Genomic DNA, 22,819 nt, shown 5'->3' with positions numbered 1-22,819 from the left:
ATCTTCCACTATCTTGACGCAGCATTTAAATTAAATACATTAACTGCCTGTATACTGTTATGCTGACTTATCCATTGGAATAATATAATACAAAATATTTCCGCTGGGAGATATACGAGGAGTGGGTGACCTACTCAGACGGGCTGGCTCAAATCCCAGCCAATGAGTAAGGCATACCAAAACATTTTATAAATTGTTAAATAATTTTTTCTTCATTCCTTTAAGAAAATAATTACGTAAATTCTTTACCAATTACGTCATTGTTTGCTTAATAAATGCAAAAACAACTTCGTAATTTTTAAAGAAATTAAGGTAATATCAAACGTTCCAGCGACATTAATTTCGAGCAGAAATCGCTCCGGGCGAACAAATTACATCAGTCTTAGTTCAGGGGTACGGTAATGTTTCCGAATTCTTAAAGAGGGTTTTTTTTTCTTATAGTATGGGAATTCGCGATTAGGGAAGAGTCGAATTTGCGAGTAATTTATCTCATGAGTACTTCGATCGGACTCTTTTTTGTGACATGACTGTAACATCTCGGATTTTTATGTTTATTAAAAATATATAATATTTATTTGCATAAAAAATATTATCATTGAGTTCTTAAATTAATACAAATATGAATAAAAATAGCGCGTGGAATTTGTGGCGAGAATATAAGCAGCATTTCCCCGTTGAATCGCAATTCCAATTCTCTTGGCAAAAAGCAAAAAAAAAAATTATAACTAAAAGAAATATGTATGAAAATTATTAGGGGATATTTTCATATAAATAAATAACTTATGATCTCTATATAAACCTTTCTATAAAGATAACACTAACTTACATAATTGTAAATACAAAATTGTTATGATATACGTTTACTAAACTTACAAACTATATTTTAAAACTATACTGATGTACGTAAAACAATTCATATTTACACATATCGTAAGCATTATGTTTAAATTATACAAAAAAAATATCGCATTATAACACATTAATTATACTTTTAAATGAATAACAGAAAAATATCTATTATTTTAAAGCAGAAAATGAACAATATTTTCTACAAAGCATAACATAACAATTAAAACGAATAATTTCAGTCAAGTAATATGAATATGAATGAAATGCACGCTGTAGAAGTCCAACAATGGCTGAAATTCCAGCGCAGTGCACGACCGCCGCTGACCGGACGCGTACGAATACTTAATGACGTCCGATGACCAAGCGCGTAATTCACAGCTAACGTTTACTATTCGTATGATAATAGAGATTGTCTCTCGTTAAATTACAAAAGAATACAAAAAAAACAATCAAGATATATTATATTTACTGTACTAATATCTATTTGTTTGAATATATGATATTATTAAAATGTGTCATGTATTTTAAAATGATATTTATTGACGTTGTTATTATTGATTAACATTTTTCCGATTTTAGATTCTAGAGATAAAATCGGTTGTTACTGTTATTTATATATCATTTTACAGAATATTATAATATATGTACTTATAAATTACAACTATAATCGCCTGGACGGTCATAGGTAGTTAAGTTACTCTGTTTCATCAAATATATGTGTAATAAACCTGTATAAAATCTAGACATCATTTTATATTCAATAATATCCACCAACCTGCATTGGAGAAACTTGTTGGAATATACTTATCTTCAAGGCTTCTCCTTAAACTAGATAAAGCGAGTAGTGGAACATTTAAGTGGTACTCTTTATTTATTTACAATTAAATATCACATTAATAGCTGTATAACCTTTAAATACATTCATTAAATTATATAGATCTCAACATGGGTACAGTCGAACCAACACGATTGTAACGTATTGTTCATAAAAAAAAATGAAAACTGAGATGGCCCAATGGTTAGATCGAACCCAGGCAAGCACCACTGTGTATATATGTGCTTAATTTGTGTTTATAATTAATCTCGTGCTCAGCGGTAAAGGAAAACAGCGTGACGCGTGCGAAATTCTGCCACATGTGCATTCCAACAACCCGCATTGGAACAGCGTGGTGGAATATTAAAATGGCATAGGAAGTGGAAAATTTATGGACGAATATATGATTACAATAAATTTTCGGACCTTCGGGCTCAAACAAAAAATATTGAAACTGATTGTTACAATTTATTCGTAGAGAGAGCAGAACAGAATATATATTTTAATTCTAAGCATTTCTGGACTTTCATTAAATCTAAGAAAGGTCATAACAGTCTGCCGGATACTTTATATTATAATAATGAATTCAGTTCTGATGGACAACAAATCTCGAATATGTTTAATCACTTTTTTAATTCTGTTTTTGAATTGGATTCAGGGTCCACGTCGATCATATCGTCTAACAACTCTTGCAATCAGACAATAATAAATTCAATTGAGATTACTAATAACAAAGTAGAGCATTATCTTTCAAAGCTGAATATATCTAAGGGTAGCGGCCCAGATGGACTACATCCTATTTTTCTAAAAAATTGCAGCAAGGCACTTTGCACTCCTTTAACTATTCTCTTTACAAAGTCCTTGAACACTGGTTGTATGCCACAGGAGTGGAAGAAATCTTGAATCACACCTATTTTTAAACAAGGCGATAAAAATAATGTTAAAAACTACCGTGGCATTTCAAAATTGTCTGTGATTCCTAAGATGTTTGAAAAAATTATTTTTGATACCTTGTTTCCGTTATTAAGGCCTTTACTTATACCAAATCAACATGGATTCATCAATAAACGCTCAACTGAGTCAAATCTTTGTGAATTTCTTGATATAGTATTGAAAGCTATGGAAGATGGTCACCAGGTGGATGCCGTGTACACCGATTATTCGAAAGCTGTTGCAAAAAAAACTAGAAAACATCGGTGTACACGGCGATCTTCTGCGATGGTTGACATCCTACCTTCGTGATCGTACTCAAGCTGTCGCAGTTAAAGGGTTTACTTCTACTTTTGTACCTATAACATCCGGTGTGCATCAGGGTTCCCACCTTGGTCCCTTATTATTTAACGTCTTTATCAATGACTTAACATGCTGCTTCTTAAACTCACAGTTTTTACTCTATGCCGATGATACAAAAATTTTCAAAGTTATAAGAGATAACCAGGATTGTATCGAACTCCAAAATGATTTAAATAGGTTAGGACAGTACTGCAATGGTTTTATGTCTAATGGTTTACAACTAAATTTAGCTAAATGTTGTATTATAACATTTTCAAGAAAAAAAATGCAACACTCTTTTAATTATTCAATGTTTGGTGTTAAATTGCGAAGGGTAACTGAGGTACGGGATCTTGGTGTACACCTTGATAGCCAACTCGTGTTTGATAAGCATATTGAAAAAATTACTCTAAAATCTTACCAAATGTTGGGCTTCATCTTCAGGCAAGGTACTGACTTTAGGAACCCTAATACACACATTATACTTTATAATGCTTACGTTCGGTCACACTTGGAATATGCATCGACTGAATGGAATCCATGTTATGCTAAGTATATTCAAGCAATCGAAACAATTCAAAATAAATTTCTTAAAAAATTAAAATATAAATTTGGTCACGCTTTGCCTATTCTACTGTCCTTAAAAACTAGACGAGAATATAGGGACCAATTGTTTCTATTTAAAATTATTAACAGCCTTATAGATTCGCCTTATCTCCTAAATAAAATATTATTTAACTGTCCTCGCTTAAGTGCTCGGTACAAAGCTACTTTCGCAACTCCAAATCATAAAACAAATTATTACAAAAATAGTTTTATAGTAAGATCGTGTAGCTACTATAACGATAAATATAACCACATAGACTTGTTCAGCAGCGGTCTCAGTAAGTTTAACTCGATACTTAGAAATAATTAGATTAAGATTTGTTATTAACTTTTTTTTTCCTTTTTCATATTTCACATGATATAAATTTGGTTTATATACATTCATACAGTTGTTAGATTTTTGTTTTTTTTTTTAATTACCATACATTTATAATTTTACTGTTTTATCTTTTTTATATATATGTTCACTTCCAGATTAATTATTTGTGGAAACTGTATTGGCATGTGTATTATTTAAGGTTTATAAGTTTTATGTAATATAAAATATGCTGTTTGTTTCACTTACTTACAAATAAATAAATAAATAAATAAATAAATATGTTCCAAACCCTCTCCTTAGTGGAAGAGGAGGCCTTATCTCAGCTGTGGGAATGTACAAGCTGTTACTTTACTTTTTTTTCATCAAAAACGTAGAAGGTCTTAAAGTCAGCTACGTTAAATATACATAAATAGGATAAACTCACTCACCTACTTTGAATATAAATTAAATTAAACCCCACTTGTTTCATTTCTTTGCTATTCAAATTAGCAACGAGTATTCAAAGGATTATTAATTTAACTTTTTTACAGCATACAAGGTAATCAGTACAATCGTAAAGGGGAACATAAAAATTAAAATATTGTATAAATCATAATGAAAACTCAATATCGTCACGAAAACGAAATAAATTTGATTGCGTCGTATTTTAAGAGCTTGTAACGAAAAGTTTTCCAATGTTTAATTATAGGTACAATTTTCAAATATCAAGAATACGCCACATTGGAGTTTTTAAAGAATTATACTGGAAAATACAAGTATATGACAAAAATATATACAATACAATTAGAAAAAAAAACAATATCATTAAAATTAATAGCTTACATCTAAACGGCTTATTAATTTGGCAATTATTAAAAATATGGTGTGCCGAGATGGCCCAGTGATTAGAGAGCGAGGATCTTAACTGATGATTGCAGGTACAAAACTAGGCAAGCACCATTGAATTTTCATGTGCTCAATTTGTGTTTATAATCCATCTTGTGCTCGGCAGTGTGAAATTTGTAGGCCGTTACTGTAAAAAAATATATTTATTTAAACAAAGCTTATTTTTAATACCATTCAATATTATTTTATTATCAAATTTAAATGAGGAATAAACTATTTATACCAATCAATTGCCATACACTTCGAAGGTTTAACAAATTAATCATTGTAAATCCGAAACAAAAACAAATTGAAGTATTCTCAAAAACATAAAAATATTTTATAATCAAAATATGTTTCAGTTGATTTAATATTTTTATGAAACGGATGATGAGTAGATGTTTCTTTAATATTATCTACATTTATTTGATTAATAAACATGTTAGTATTATAACAAATGCAAACAGTACGTTGAATATATCAATTTTATATTAACAAGCACAACTTTCATCGCTTTGTTTGAACAACTACTTATTTCAGCTACAGTTCAAACCTAGTCTAAAACAAAGTGTAATAGAAAATAGCTTCAATATAAACTATAAACAGTAAGGTAAATAAATAACGATATCATATTTTTTAATTATTTAATTGTATAGTATATAATAGATTCCATTTTTGCGACATTTTATTGAAACAAAAAACGGTTAGGACAACCTAATCATAGGATAAGAATTTTCGAATAATTCTGCATGTATTCAGTAATAAAATAAAAGTTAGTTTGTGAATACAAAGCGCCTGTAAGCTGGAGAATCATCATTTAGGTATGACTTCATTATCATTATGACTATCCAATGCTGGACAGTGACCTTCCCAGGGAGCGTCAAAGCTCCCGGTTATCCGCCTTTCACATCGAGTTGGGTCTCACCACCTTCTTCGTAACATCGGTCTACCTATCTGGTTTTTCGACTGGTTTTCGTTGGACTCGTCAGCTCCAATGTTCACCGATTATTTTAAATACGTGACCTGCCAACTATCACTTCAGTCTTATTACGCAAGTCATGTCCGTAATAATGGTTTCTCGCCGTATAACCTAATTTCTTACTTTATCTTCAAAGATATTCCGAGCTCGAGTTCCACGAATTCCACAGCTCGTGGACACGTCCATCTTTTTATTTTGAGTTAAAATATCATTTATATACAACAACAACAACAACAATAACAGCCTGTAAATTCCCACTGCTGGGCTAAAGGCCTCCTCTCCCTTTGAGGAGAAGGTTTGGAACATATTTCACCACGCTGTTCCAATGCGGGTTGGTGGAATACACATGTGGCAGAATTTCTATGAAATTTGTCGCATGCAGGTTTCTTCACGATGTTTTCCTTCACCGCTGAGCACGAGAATTATAAAGACAAATTTAGCACATGAATCAGCGGTCCTTGCCTGGATTGAACCCGCAATCATCGGTTAAGATGCACGCGTTCTAACCACTGGTCCATCTCAGCTTATCATTTTTTATATAACATAGCAAAATATAAAATCTAAAACGTTATAAATATAATTAATAAATTCTATGTTGAGTAATTATTCAACTTTTCTTTTTGTTATTTTTTTTTATAGTAGGCGATGAAGTGAACTATCTTGACGATTAACTTTTTAACAAAATCAATAGGCAATAAGTCATACTACAGTCATTTATTACATACACTAATCAAATCATTTGTTTGTTATAATGTTAAAATACGTTCAAACCAAATTCGCATTCACAATAAATCAATTTGCATGGGTGTAATACGCATAATGACTGTATATGTACATTGCACATACATATTATTTATCATTTAGGAGTTCCACTTTGTGCCTTTATATTCTTAATCTAATCAAGACTGATACGTCATTGGTTATTGATATGTACTTTGTATTTAGAGGTTGGCTTGAGCACCAGCCCACTTGAGTAACACCAAGTAATACTTAGTATTTTTGTATTTCAATTTGAATAATTAGCGTATCTACAGGCACACAAGATATAATATATCAGCTTCTCAAACTACGAAGTGTTGAGACTGTAAGAAATCGATAATATTTCTAACTGTGTCATTGTATATAGGCGGTGACCACTTCCTACACGTAATAAAATCTCAATCACTATCCAATTTCTATTTAAAGAGTTCCCTGGTGTATCTTCGTCCAAGTAGTCCCGATACCATACTAACATACATAAATACTAACGTAAAAAACTAGAAGTATTGCACGAACATATTTAAATTATTAATAATACAGACGACATAAGAATCTCCTTTTTTGAAGTCGATTAAAATATATTTTGTATATAATCATGTTTCTGATACATAATATAATGTTAATTGTAAATATTATGAACGTAGGTTTGCAACAGACTTTTTTCTAATTTGCATAATTACATGTTGTGTTGGTAAGTAGGTTACAGCCCATAAATGTCCCACCGCTTTGCTAGTGTGATACGAAGCCTTATTTACGACCGTTTTACAGCTCCGCTGTGAATTAACATCTGTGAGAATTCCTTCCAACATACTTTAAAATTTTAGAGTGATATTCTTTCACTATCAAAAATGAAAAGATTTTTGTATAGATATAAAATCAAAAGAAATTTACTATATTCAAGAAGGCTTTTCGCATTGTCATTTTACAAAACTACTACTACTAAGAACCGACAAGCAACTAAGTAGTTAGTCTTTTCCATCATTTCCAAGTAGACTGATCGACTTATTTTATAATTCCCATTAGAGATTGTTCGCTTTAAACGACGTAATACGTATTTACTTATTGATACGCAGAACTTTCAATAAAACTAGTAAAATATTAATTTCAAGTAATTATTAAAACCTTGGAGGTTATAATGGTAAACTCACGGGACATTCAGTGTAAACCGTTGAAAATGTGACAAATTCGGTATAAAATTTAGACGAATCTTATCGATTACAATAACAATATAATTATTTATCAATATATACATAAATATTACTTCCCTTACTTGACTTTATTTCCTGTAAGTCGAACTCTCTGTGCGCTTATTTAATCAATACTGGCAAGGAAAAACGATGACACGGCTTAATCCCTTTTAGCCGCTTCACTGCCCAGCTATAAGGCTAATGGATCGTCGATGTTATATATAAATTATACAGTTTTTTAACGTGAAAATATAAAAAATAGACCAAAAACTTCTGACTAAAAATTCAATAAAAAATATAAAGCTATTTAACCAGCGATCCTCCCCAGCTTCGCTCGGGTGCAATGATATTACATCACTTTAGAAACTTTTAAAATTATCAGTGTTTCATTTATAAATTGTTTATGTATTATAGATAAAAACCTTCTCGAATCACTCTATTTATTAAAAAAGCAGCATCAAAATCCGTTGCGTGGTTTTAAAGATAGGGATATAGGGACGTAGTGGTTTATACAGGGATGTAGTTATTCAACTAAAAGTATATGTCCATACCCATATGTTCTACCAGATACCCATATGTTCTGCCAGAGATCGCAACCGCGTAAAAACAAATGATCGAATTTATTTCAACCTTCCTTTCATAAGTTTAATATTCAATATGAATCAACAAATCCTCTGATCATTGATATTAATCAAAATTAATCTCTGCTATTTCAGCATAATTCACTTTGCAAACTACAGACCGATCACAAAGCTCTAAAAAGCTGTTTTCGGAATTATGCACAGGAGCTTTAATATGCAAAGTGGACTCTGGTCAAGTGGGTTGATTCTATTTCACAAACCATATTAGTACATCAATTGCTACTTTGAACATTCAGCGAACTTAACGCCTAATTAATTTTGCAAGCGATATAATTAGATTAGATTGACTAATTTCTTTCTACGTGTTAACGACGAAACTTATAACATTATTATTTCAAATATTATCACTACATATTATAAAACAAAATCCTCCGATCGCGTTTGTCTGTCTGTATGTTTGCGATTAATTCCAAAACTACTGAACGGACTTTCATGCCATTTTCCACCTTGAGATAAAACAATGAATGGGGAGAATTTTACTTTAAAAAAATCTTATGTCAGAATATTAACGTTAACATGTCAAGTGATACCCTATTATGCGTTAGCTTATTGGTTGAATGTCGAGAAGTTCTGCTACGCAGCTACTGATTGGCTAAGGATAGTCAGTGTTTGCTGCGTGTAGTGGCATAATATTACATTAGGCCGCTGAGAGTTACTGACAACACATTGCCTTTCAGCACATTCCTTTTGGTGTGAACAAGACTTTGTAACGCTGGCTGATAGTTGGCAACTGACTTTATAACTCATCCCATTCATCCATACACGGGGTACAAATAGGAACATTCCTTTGTACCAAATACATCAGATGATCTGCTCTCGTGACCTCGGCTGTCTAAAAGGCCTATCTTTTAGGTTAGCCTGTATCTATATATCCAATATATTTTCCGGGACTCTATAGATTCCATAATAATTATGCCAAAACCGACCAATATCTACAACAAAGGACATCAGTGACAAATCCCTGCTTTTAGCTTGGTTGCTTCTACGTACGTCCAAATCTATCCCAGGTGTTTTTTAGAACAAAAGGAAACAATTATGTCATATATGATTTTTTCGAAACCAACTATTTTGCGCAGATCTAGCATCAATTTTCCAACATTTATCATTAATACTCCGCTCCGTCTTAGCATGACTAAACATAGCCGCAAGTCTTTCTCGATAAATGAACTGTCTAACGCTGAAATATTTTTTCTTATTGGCCCAGTAGTAATAGATTAGCGTGATCAACCAAACAAACAACTCTTCAGCTTATATGATAAAGGGATAGATTATACCCGTAGGTTTCGGAAATCGTACCCCGAATTAACTACTGTACCCATTTTAACACAAATCTATAAAACAACAGTATTTAAAGAAAATTAGAAAGCCGAAAGGAAGGATTTAAGGAATGATTCAAAATTAAATTAGCTTAAAAGAGTACCATTAGTTAAAATATGGAGTATAATGTATAATATAATCTATATTAATATAACATATGTCAAAGTAACTCTATCTGTCGCTCTATCACATTCAAACCGGTGAACCGAATTTGATGAAATTTAGTATAAAGAAAACGTAAACACAAAGAAAGGACATAGGTTACTTTTTTGCCTAACACATAAAAACCAACACCCTAAAACGCGAGAAAATCCGCGGTCGGTTACTAGAATATGATAAAAAAAATGTCTTCCAAACATCATAACAGACCAGCTTTAAACTCGCTACCCGTTACTATATCAACATGTTATCCTTTAATCGCATAGTAGCTATAAAAGGAGGCTTTAAAGGGCTTAAACACAACCGACAAAAGCGTTATCATCCGTATATATTTTTACAGAGCTGTATCTAACTTGTTTTTATTTTATTTTGAATCCACGCTGTCTGAAATAACCAATGCATATGAAATGATTCATGTTCTCAACGAGGTGTGAAAATTCTCGCTTAGCAATTTGCATTAAATTATTGCAAAGTGAAACAATAATATTTTGCAATCTCCGCAACGATAAATCCCTCCAATAAAACGAATTATTTCAAACATTACTAATCAAAAACGTTTGCGTATGCGTATTTTATTTTATTTATCCTACGCTTATAACAAACAAGCTGTTTATATATATATATATATATAAGTTATAAGTATTTCTGAAAATTAGACGTTTTTGTATGGGCTTTTATCATTTCATTTCAGTATATGTTAGGTTAGATTAGGTTTATTAGGATCGCAAAGTCTTTTGGACATTTACCATTAAGAATTGGTACATCTAAGATTTTGTTGGATAGTCTTAGGATTTACCGTAGTCTGAGCACCTACAGTAACATATTGCATGTATTCATTTATATTACTGAACAGAGTTGAGTAAACTTCGTATAAAATGTAAGTCCTTACTGAGGATGGCAAGTACGAGTCTAGTCTTACTGGAATAATTAGGTTTACTTCTTAGTTGTGAATGAAAATATCGTGGGAAATCCGCATGTGTTGTATCTAAATCTACCATGTGTATATACAGACGCCAACTCAGATAAGCGAAACGTGATTGAATAAGCACTTAATCTTCTCTTTTAACACATTTGTCACACATCAGCTGTTATTGATTACAAATATGTATACATACTTTTTTTATAAATTGTTATTTTAACTTATAGTCCATTAATGTAAGAATTTTATATGGTATAATAATTTGTAGGAATACGAAAAGATAAGACAACAGTTTTATTTAATCACGAATTATATTCATCAAAAAATAAAGGTATAATTCAAACATAAAGGTATACATGAAAATAAAATAAAAAGTGTTATTATTAAAGAAACAAAAAAATGGAATGTAAAATGAAAACCATGACACATTTAAATATTAAATAATTATGAGCAATATATTTATTAAATTACTAACTGAGCCGCCGGATTAACCCGTGCCAATTTTATAAAACTTTACTCATTGCACATAAAACCGCCATCCACCACTTTACCCTTTCAAGAGGTGAATTAAAAGAGGTAGTATATGTCCTTCCTAATCACTCAAAATATCTCTACTCAAAATTTCATCTAAATTAATTCGGTGGTTTAAACGTGAAGAAGATGATCATTTTTTAATGTGCAGTTCCCGTACCTTAATCACTGGGCAAAAAATCGAATTACTCTATTAATGAATAGGATAGATTGATGTGATTTACTTTGGAACATATAATACTTTAGGGCAATATCACGAATATTGTTAAACAATGAAATTTAGTTTAGCTGTAATTGTAGTACCAATCAGGAACTAAATTATTTCCGTAATTTTACAAGTTCTATTTTTAAAAAGTAAAACAAAACCATAAAGGCTTGATGCCTCTTCAGATACGATCCTATACATTATTTTATACAAAGGATTTATATCTACTACTTTTAATCAAGAATTATTTAAATGTCTCACTGTAAATTAGCATATACAACCTGCAATCTAAAATACTATGTATATAGATAGGAGACCCATGAAGTTGAAGCTCTGAATCAAAAATATTTTAAGCAGGTAAAAATAAATTCTAATAACAACGGGTAACTGTAATAAACTATTCACAAACAAACATTTGCAAATTTATTCAACTAAATCAGGGTCCGAAATAGTAACAGTTGAATCTTGGTACATCAAAGGTATGAATATTCGGAACGGCCGTAGCGGTATCCGCCACATCAAAGAGTTCATAAAACGTTTTTGTTTTGGAAAATTCAGTTCATACTTGACTATATTGAGTCATGCAATGTTGCTTTTTAGCTTGTAGCCAGAACATAAATATTAATACGTATTCGAAAATAAAAATCACGTCAAACGCAAAGTTAAAAGCAGTTTTGTAACAAAAACCTATCAAACGAAATTTACAAATACACATATGAAAACATATCTACGAAAATTCGAAATTAAATTCGACGTACTTTATATCTCTCTCTTAAAAAAGTTGAGTACCTATATCTTCTTTATCAGATTTTATTACTGAATATTTAGCAATCCAACGTTTCATTTGAAATTAAATTTATTAAAGCTAAACGTGACTGTCACCGGTGCACAATGAAATAGCTCCTTTGATTAGCGGCGTCGGTCACTTCAAAGGGACGTCTAATATAAATGAGTGCATCACAATGCTGGATATTTAGCCGCTGTATTCATTAACGTATTCATTAGCTTTGTACTATGAAAAGCGCTTTGTAGATAACTTCGACCAGCAATAAAAGTGAAAATCGTAATCTGATTTATGTAATTTACTAATTATTTATGCGGATCATGTTTCTGATACAGCTATAATTATTATTTTTGCTTATAATGATGTTATGTTTCCATCTTGAACTCTATCAACCAGTTTTGATATTTTGGAATTTCACCCTTCGTGTCTCAATTGTGAAATGTTGTAAATCATCATTGGGTAATACGCCATTTTGATGCCTATATTATTTAAATGTAATAATTATTGTAGTCAGTTTCGCATATCGCTCTCTATTATTAAGGATTGTTTTGCTATTTGTTCCGAACTTATTTAACTTAAATAGCATACATTACTATTTCCCGAAGAAAAGGACTGATTGCTAAATAATCTGACAACTTAGATGAATGATTGTTCATGAGAGTAAAAAATTGGAACAATTGGTATATTTGAATTTGAGCCTTATTACTCTGCAGCAGTACAAACGCCATTCGACCAACAGCATGATTATCAAAATATTTATAATTATTTATATTATTTTGTATTTAAAAGCAAAAATAATTTTGTAAACGATATAAAAGTATTTTTAAGTCATTGAATAAATTTGGTATGTAATTTAATTAATAAAACCTAGTATTCCGTTTCCTGACTCTTAATAGAATGTTTGTTTATAGTAACAGGCTGTAAATTTCCCACTGCTGGACTAAAACTTCCTCTCCCTTCGAGGACAAGTTTAGGAGTATATTTTACCACACTGCTCCAAAGCAAGTTAGTGGATTCACAAGAATTCGTTGAATTTTTTTTATGTCAAAGATGGCAAACGAGCAGGAGGCTCACCTGATGTGACTACCACCGCTCATGGACATCTGCAGCACCAGGGGGCTAGCATGTGCATTACCGGCCTTTGAGGAAGAAGTAGGCTCTTTTCTTGAAGGTTCCCATGTCGTATCGGTAAAAACCGCCGGAGAAAACTGGTTCCACAAAGTGGTTGTGCGAGGCAGAAAATGTCTTAGAAATCACGCTGTTGTGGATTTGCGAACATCGAGATGGTGCGAGAATTTAGACAAATGCAATTAATCACAATGTTTTCATTTACCAATGATCTTGCAATGAATTAAAAAAAATAAATAACAAAATAAGCACATGAAAAATCAGTTGTGCTTGCATAGGTTTGAACTCGCAATCATCGATAAGATGTACGCACTATAACCACTGGGCCATCTATAAAGATTGTTTAATTAAAATATATGTATTTTTGTTAAATAAATTTTCTATTCGTTTTCATTTTTTAAGCAAATACTTCTGACGAGTATCTGGGTACTGCTCTCTGAATATGTTTTCAGTTAAAAGTTTCTTTTGTTATGATAATGTCTTGCTCTCATAAATTTAATGCATTCGTATTCAAATTTCACATTAATTTCTACCATTCAACTTTTCATTTCTTCCGAGACTCAAAGGAATATTTAATTTTACATGTGAAAAGTATTCATATTGACGTTTGAAAACGAACGAAGATTTGTATAAATATTATTATATCTGATAAGCCACTCCGATTCTATTTATGTTTTAGGTGACTTTTTACATTACTACAAAGTCTAATTTTAATATTAAAATCGATGTATGTTCATCCTCCAGTGAAAACATTTCTTGTCTGTGCAATGTGGTAAAATCGTTTATAAAATTATGATTATTTCTTGCATATATATAATAAAATTGGACTGTCTGTTTGTAATAATAAAATAACCTCTAATAACTATATGCATACGTATGCATGCCTGGTACACGGTACATGTAGTTAAATAATTTTAGTAACATGTAGTTTTATTTTTTTACATTTTTGTTTGTCTATTTGTCAAGCTCTAGAACAGCTGGACCGATTTTGACGTGACTTTTACTGGCAGATAGCTGATGTAATAAGGAGTAACTTGAGCTACAAGAATAACTTTGATGTTATATTCAAAGGCGCACGAAGTCGCGAGCATAGATAACCAATAAAAAGTATTTAATACGCTATTTAATTGAGCAGTTTTCAAATAAGCAATGTTCAAGTTACTTAGATTTTATAAGCGAATTTTGATGTAGTCTTCCATATTCGATTTGGAAATACAACTGCAATTGAGCGCACGAGTTCGTGTAAAACTTCTCTTTGATTCGTATCTAACCAACCGTACACTTACAATGCTGATTCGGTTAAAACAAGTTGCATCGATGCTAATCACAGTATAAACTAGTAACTATGTTATATGAAATACATTTTGTTGCACGCTGCTTCGCTCGCGATTTTGGGATTGGTTATGAAGTGTTTGGTATAAAAGTGGTCTTTGTCATTCTTTGAAGTTCAAGATGTTTTATACCAAAATCCATCAAATTCGTGGCAATGGGTTGACTGTGAATAAATTAAACAAAAAAATATTTAGGCTCGTGTAAATTAACCAGTTCGTAGGTACCTATTTCATTGACTAACTTATTCCGATAAGTTTATTTTATTTCAGTTTAAATCGGTAAGTATTTACGGTAAGTATTACTCTTGTCTCTTCGTCATCAGCTCGGAGCTTACTTGCGCTGATTTTACAGGTTCAAATCAAGAATAAACGAGGTCTCTACACCAAATTTCAGGAGGATTTCGAAAAGACCTTCTTCATTTTTAAACATGCATTTTTTCTCATCTTTAACTTCCCCTCAACAAGCTCTTTAATTTGAAACAAATATTCAACAAGCCCATTCATTTGATAACCATAATGTAGAAATGCATTGAAAATGACTGTTCCGCCATCTTGGATCGTCCGCCATATTGAATTAAGAATGAAGACACACAACTAATCGTGTATTGTCATCCAATCTAAACGTGCATACCAAATTTCAGCTTAATCTGTCTAGAGTATCTGCTTAAAATCGGGTCGCAAGATTCCACCCGAACATCCTTACATACATACATTGCAAGTTAAATAATAGCTTTTAAAAAGGAACGGACCGAAAGATTTAATTGATTAAACACTTATAATGTCATTTAATATATTATTGTTTAAAATATGTTGTTCTTACTACTTAATTCAGTCGATATCATGGATACTTTATAATTATTACCTAGTATTAGTCATATCATAATAATGTTACATCATTGTTATTGGTCAAATATTTTTCATGTATATAAAGAAAGTTATAAGGGATACATTTTTTTCTCCGTTTATAAAAAATATATCAGAATATACCTTGAGAATATTAGTTTAGAAAAACAAATGGTATGTCAGTAAAAACTTTGTCTAATCAGTTTCCGCTTACAGTGCTGTCGTGTCTTATTTATCTCTTTGTTGCGTGTCTCGAGTATTAAGCTTTGAGTGAAAAATGGGGGACGTGAGGAATGCCTCTGACTCGCTGTAATAGTAATTGTTTATGGGACCATCTTAATATCTTTGATTTGTTTGGTAATAACTGTTACTGTACGTTAAAATTCGCTTTTATCGAATTTAACTTTGATAATGTTATATTTTTTTATTACTGTTAATTGATGCAATTTATCCAACGTCTAATATAGAAGAGAAATTATTTTGTATGATTTGAAAAAGGAAGTATACATTCAATTTTTTTTTTAATTCATATTAGAATTTAAATAGTTTTAAAAACGTTTATTGAAAGACAATTTATCATATAACAAACCGTTGTAGTTTTGAAATTCAGATGCAATTAGTATATTAACATATCTTTATTCTTTACTCACTAAATATGCATCGTGAACTCACACAATGCTAAGCACGCCAAAAAAATCCCGACTGTATTTTAGAAAGCACATGCAGTTTACAACAGTATCTATATTTTTTACAAAAAAAAAAAAAGAAACAAACGAAAATGGAATCATAGGAAATACAAAATATATTTGATCTGTAACGAAATAAAAAGTCGAAATCTGTACGAGAGCGGGAATATTAAAACGAACGAAGCCGCAGCAGAGACGTATCGAATAACAAAAGCGGCCGGAGGTAAAAAAAACTCGACCTTCGATATTCGAATTTTATTGCTATCGAATATCAACTATCGAATTTTCGGCTCGACTCAGTTTCCTCTCGTCTGTAAATATACATAAATAGTCACACACACATCTATACTGCATATGTGATTTATCGAACAGAAATGGTGTACCATTTCTAAATAAAAGCGAAACGTATGGAAGAATTCCATTAATCTTCTACATATCTTTGAATACAAAATGTCACGATATCGACGGCATACATTTATCACTGGAAACTACATGCGATGCGAAGATCCCGGACCATAGTGTAGAGATAAGACTTTTGAGATCTTCCCATAATATTTTATAAGCTTAACATTCATATTAATGAGTTTTCAATCCAGTTTTATATAAAACTTAAATAAGCATCTAATCTCTCTTCATCCAAATCGTTACACAAAATATGTAAAAAATTTTTTTATTCCCTCTTCCTTTTGATGAGAAGAATTTCAATCACGATTGTCCAATGCGGCTTGGTGTATACAAATATGACAGAATTTCAATACAATTATACTCATGCAGTTTTCTTCAAAATTTCCTGCCAAGAATGAGAAACTGGAAGTCAATGGGCGGGCACAAAGTTCGTAGAAAGGAAAGACATTAGGCAGAAAAGTTCTCGATTGAAAACCGCGAAACAGAAGACGTAGCGTGAGCATACAACGTAATCTAAAGATCTTATGAGGGTTGCAGAAAGTTTTTTGGGTGAAGATTTTGACCAGCAATGATGACCTGAAATAATGATGGTGAAGAGCTATATTATATCTCAATTGTTTTTCCGAATCGATACGACTTGGGAACCTTCAAGGACAGAGTGTACGTCTTCCTTAAAGGACGGCAGCGCATCTGCAAACCTCCCGATGTTGCAAATATCCATGGGCGGTGATAACCACATTCCATCACATAACAAACCAGGGTTTTAACCCACAATCGTTAGTTAAGAATCGCGTATCCTGACGACTAGACCGTCTCGACAGATATACTAGGAGTTTTTTTTTTAATACTTGTTGTAATATATTAAGAGTGTTTTATTTTAAATATAAAAATAATCATAAACGAAAGCTAGGTAATTTTATATCTAATTCGCCATTTTGGCTGCCAATACAGTTTCAAATAACTAATGCGTATTAAATGATTCATGTTCTCGTCGAACCGTGTTATGGATATCGCTTTGCCAAGCAGATAAATTACTAAATGTTGCACTCTAATATTACACTATTAGGCGATCATATTTAACAGATAGTATTTAGTATAATGTAATGATGATGTCCTGATGGATATCATATATATGATTCAATTTAACCCGACACGCTTGGGTAAACAATGCAATGTTAATTTTTTTTATTGAATTAATGAATTATACTTTATCGCACACCACAAACAGAAATAAAAAAGTAACACAAAATTAATAAAATACAAAAAAAGAAGTACATATATAAAAAATAAGTACATTCAAAGTGTTGTACAACCCAATCAAAGAGAGATTTTAAAACCATCGGCGTAGGCGGTGCAGTCATAAACTTACGTACAAATATTTACACACTAATACTTATACTTACTACATATATAAATATTATGTATAGATAATATATATCTCTATCATACACTAATTCATACTTAAGATAATAAAATGATATAAAAATACATAAAATTACATGATAAATTTTAAATAAAGGTAATTAATTAAAGTCGTCTAAATTATTGTTTATGTAAAAGGTTTTAACGGCTCTTTTAAAAACTGAAATTGATAAAGCCTTTTTTATGTTTACCGAAAGGGCATTCCATAACCTTATGGCCTGTATAGTAAACGAATTGTTTAGAAATTTTGTTTTGTGTACATGCATTTTAAGATTTATTTTATTGTTAAAAATACGCAACGAAGACGTTCGTCAATTATTTTCTGAGGAAGCTGAGTTCTGAAGCATTTACTTTTTCCACCAAGCAGCTCGAAAACTAAATGTCATTTAACCGCATATAAACTCAAGATCATCTTAAGGAGATACGTGGATTGGGCCAGCATGGATTAATTATAGCCACTGTACATGAAAATTAAATACGTAAATAAACACAAAAACGTATCGAAATGAGTCGAGATGGCCCAGTGGTTAGAACGCGTGCATCTTAACCGATGATTGTGGGTTCAAACCCAGGCAATCACCGCTGTTTCATGCGCTTAATTTGTCTTTATAATTCATCTCGTGCTCAGCGGTGAAGGAAAACATCGTGAGGAAACCTGCATGTGACAAATTTCATAGTAATTCTGCCACATGTGCATTCCACGAACCCGCATTGGAACAGCGTGGTAGAATATGTTCCAAGCCTTCTCCTCAAAGGGAGAGGAGGCCTTTAGCCGAGCAGTGGGAATTTACACGCGGTTGTTGTTGTTGTTGTTGTTGTATCGATATGTCGTAAGTATTTTCAGATAACGTGTTCAAAGAATGACGAGAGAAAGCCAATAGTTATCACTTCAGCGTAACTCAAATGTATTTGTCTAAGCCCGTTGTTCTTTCATGCGCCGGTATCTAACACTTGATAATGATGATGTCCTGACCGATTTAAAGTTGGAGCAGGCCTAAGTAAGATATATTATAGCGTACATGCACTTTCTATTCCCACTTACTCACCTTACCAACCGGAAAGATTTCAGGCGCCCCAACGAATCGACTTGCTTCCAAGTAGTTAAGTATATACGCGAATAACTTTCTATGATTAGAAACCAGAATCTCAGTACCCATGCTTCTATCTAGCCAATAGACCAATATGGTAAGGAATAAAGTCTACTCCACAAACGGTGGAGTTTCACCGCTATCAATTAACATATATGAACAACAATACAATACAATTACAGCGAGAATACATATGTACATATTCTTTAAAAACTATTATTATCTTCAATATTTTCCAAATTGTATAAATTCTACAAAATACTTATTTGATCCTAAAATAAGATCAAATCATGTTATTGTAATCATTTTGTACGAACGACAATTTCGCATATAATAGAAACCATTTTGTACTTTTATATTTTTATATCACATTTGAAATATAAAATCTTAATAATTAATAAATTATCTGCTAAGTATTGAACTTCACTGTTTCAAAGTATTAACATAAGTGAATTAAGTAGATGAAATTTCGCTTGATAAAAGCGCAGTAAATTTATTCTTGGGACACTTGAAGCATTAAAGTTTAAGAGGGATAGAATCATAGTAAAGCTGATTATGTAGTCTGAATCGCATTAAATTCGTCAAAGTTCATTATTAAAACGAGGAACTTGCGAACTGTGGCAACTCCGCCTAAACAAATATTCGTCATACTCTTAGACAGATAGTATGCGTCTTAGTTGCATAATCTTTGTATGAAATGTCCTTGAAAATTTTACAAGATCATTATTTGATTTTAGAATGTGTATGACTCTATATCTGCCCTAACTAATGACGTGGTTACCTCATAAGGCTGCAGATCTTTAGTTCCTTATTTCAAACAAAGGATCAGATAAGTGAAATATCATTGGAAAAGTCTGTCGAGTCATACTTGATTGTGATGATCTTACACCTGATTTTTCTATAGGTAAAGAGATACGTATTATGAAAATAATATTGACTTTAATATAAAGAAAAATAATACATCGAAAAGTACATAAATAGAAGAAAAAATTGGTCCCGTTATACTTAATGTAATGAAACCGCCATCGACTATCTCTCAGCTTTGATCCCAACAATCCAATATGTTTCAAACGTATTAGGGGCCCTACTAATAGAGTCATAACCCTAGTCCTTTGATCTGATATCCACAGATAAAGGATCTTTGAATGAAATGCTTTAGATTAGTCTCTAGACTATATGTACATTATCGAGTATACAGAAATTGGTTATTCCAGATGAAAGATAATAAATATAATATTATAATGAAATACATGAGCAGTTTTTGCCTTTGCTAATAAAGATACTAGTATTGCAATAAGTAAATTGCATTTGTCCCAAATTATGGTCACACCATATTAATGGGCGACTTCAACACATGTCTACTGAAGGATGACAGCAGAGCTCATAAGCTTGTATCTGTTTGCGAAGCGTGTAACATGCATATTCTTCCCCTTTCAGCGACCCACAGATATCCAAATTCCACTCCTTCTCTTCTTGACCTTATAATTGTGTCTTCTCCTGATTTCGTTTCCAAGCACGGTCAGTGTTCTGCCGATGCCTTTTCTTATCATGATTTAATTTTTCTTTCGTATAAACTGCGCCCTCCTAAAGTTAAGCCTAAGATACTTCTGCGGCGTAATTTTGCTGGAATGGATGTTGAACAACTACGTGCTGATGCGCGTAATATTGATTGGTCAGCAGTGGAGTCGGCGTCTTGTATTGAGCAAGGGGTTGATGTCTTTAGTTCGTTGCTCAATCAATTGTACGACATTCATGCGCCAATTCACCAAGTAAAGCTGAAACATCTTCCTGCACCCTGGCTAACTGAAGACATAAAAACTAGCATTCACAGAAAAAAATGTTGCTAAAAGTAAATTTAAATTAAATAACTCTGACGAAAATCGTAGTAAGTATATTAAAGCTAGGAATCGCTGCAATACATTATGTAGGGATGCACAACGTCGCCACATTCATGCTTCAGTCAAGAATAGCGATTCTCACAGAGTTTGGAAATTTCTTGAGACTGTTGGAGTTGGTAAATCTTCTCATAATCCATCTGTTCTTAATATTGATACAGAACTCCTAAATCAATATTTTTCTAATCCTTCGAACTCATTTGATAGTTCAGCTAAATCACGTACTCTTAACTCACTTTCTATGACTTCAACTCCTTCTCATCCTCCTTTTGTGTTTAGTCAGTTCACTGTGTGTGATGTTAAGAAAAGCGTGCTGTCCGTCTCATCTAATGCCATTGGTACCGATAATATTAGCCGTACTATGATCATTCCTCTCCTTGATATTATCGCTCCCGTGATCACATATATTCTAAATGAATGTGTCTCATGCTGTGTATTTCCTGAAGCATGGAAGAGCGCTAATATTTTACCACTGCCAAAGAAAGCTAATCCTGTTACCTTTTCTGATTTTCGTCCTATCTCTATATTACCCTTCCTGTCAAAAGTTCTTGAAAAACTAATTCACTTTCAATTAAATCTCTTCCTAAACAAGAACAACTTGCTCAATCCTTTCCAATCTGGTTTTCGCCCAGGACATAGTACGGTTACTGCCCTTATAAAAGTTACCGATGACATTCGATTAGGCATGGACAGTAAACAGCTCACTGTTATGACTTTGTTGGATTTCAGCAATGCTTTCAATAGTGTTGACTTTGATGTCCTGCTGAGTCAGCTGCGCTCTCTTAACGTGTCTCCTGCAGTCATTGACTTGTTTCACAGTTATCTTCGTGGTCGTCGGCAACGTATTCGTACTGATGATACTTACACGTCGTGGTGCGATATTTATGCTGGCGTACCACAGGGCGGCGTTTTGTCACCGTTACTTTTCTCTATTTTCATTAATTCTATTACTCACAACCTTTCTTCTCTCTACCACATGTATGCAGACGATGTCCAAATTTACACCCAGTCGACTGTGGAGAATCTTCCGTTGGCAATCACAAGGATGAATAATGACCTCAATATCATTCTTGAATGGAGTAAAACTTTCGGTCTTAATGTCAACCCTAGTAAATCTCAAGCCATAATTATTGGCAGCCGGAAACAATTATCCAAAGTCGACTGGTCTTCCTTGCCTCTGATAATGTTTGACAAAACTGTCATTCCTTATTGCGATTCTGTCAAAAACCTTGGAGTTTTCGTTGATAATTCTCTTAGCTGGACCCGCCATGTGAATGAAATCAGCAGGAAGGTGTTCGTCGCGCTGAGTTCTTTGCGTCGTCTTCGAAATTTTCTTCCCATTCCTACCAAAATTATGCTTGCACAAACTCTACTCTTTCCTATTTTGGATTATGCTGATACAAGCTTTGTGGACTTAACTGAAGATCAGTTAAATAAACTTGAGAGACTTCAAAATACCTTTATTCGGTTTATATTTGGATTACGAAAATTCGACCACGTATCACAATTTCGTTCCCGTCTCAATTGGCTACCCATCAGACTTCGCCGGAATATGCATGTCCTGTCTATACTTTACTGTGTGTTGTTTCACCCTGTTACTCCCCCTTACTTGAAGGAAAAATTTATATTTTTAGGAAAACCCGGAGAACACCCTCGTTCTACGAAGAGACTGATTTTAAGGGTGCCCGAACATAAGTCTATTTTTTATAAAAAATCGTTTACAATTCAGGCTATTACGCTCTGGAACAACCTTCCTTTAAATATTCGGGAGGCCAAAACCTTATTTATTTTTAAAAAACTTTTAAAAAATCACTTT

At 32.4% G+C, this 22,819-nt stretch overlaps 1 protein-coding gene across 1 annotated transcript in view; it reads left to right on the top strand.

Annotated features, from left to right (window-relative positions):
* Positions 1 to 1,135: 1,135 nt before the first annotated feature.
* Positions 1,136 to 22,819, top strand: part of LOC124535394 — an 83,243-nt gene continuing 61,559 nt past the window's right edge. The window contains exon 1 of the mRNA XM_047111602.1: positions 1,136 to 1,181. Coding sequence (XP_046967558.1) covers positions 1,136 to 1,181 — 46 coding nt within the window. The remainder of the gene's footprint in view (positions 1,182 to 22,819) is intronic.

Source organism: Vanessa cardui, chromosome 14 (assembly GCF_905220365.1).
Source record: "Vanessa cardui chromosome 14, ilVanCard2.1, whole genome shotgun sequence".
NCBI lineage: Eukaryota > Metazoa > Arthropoda > Insecta > Lepidoptera > Nymphalidae > Vanessa > Vanessa cardui.
This window is presented reverse-complemented; position numbering and strand designations above follow the sequence as displayed.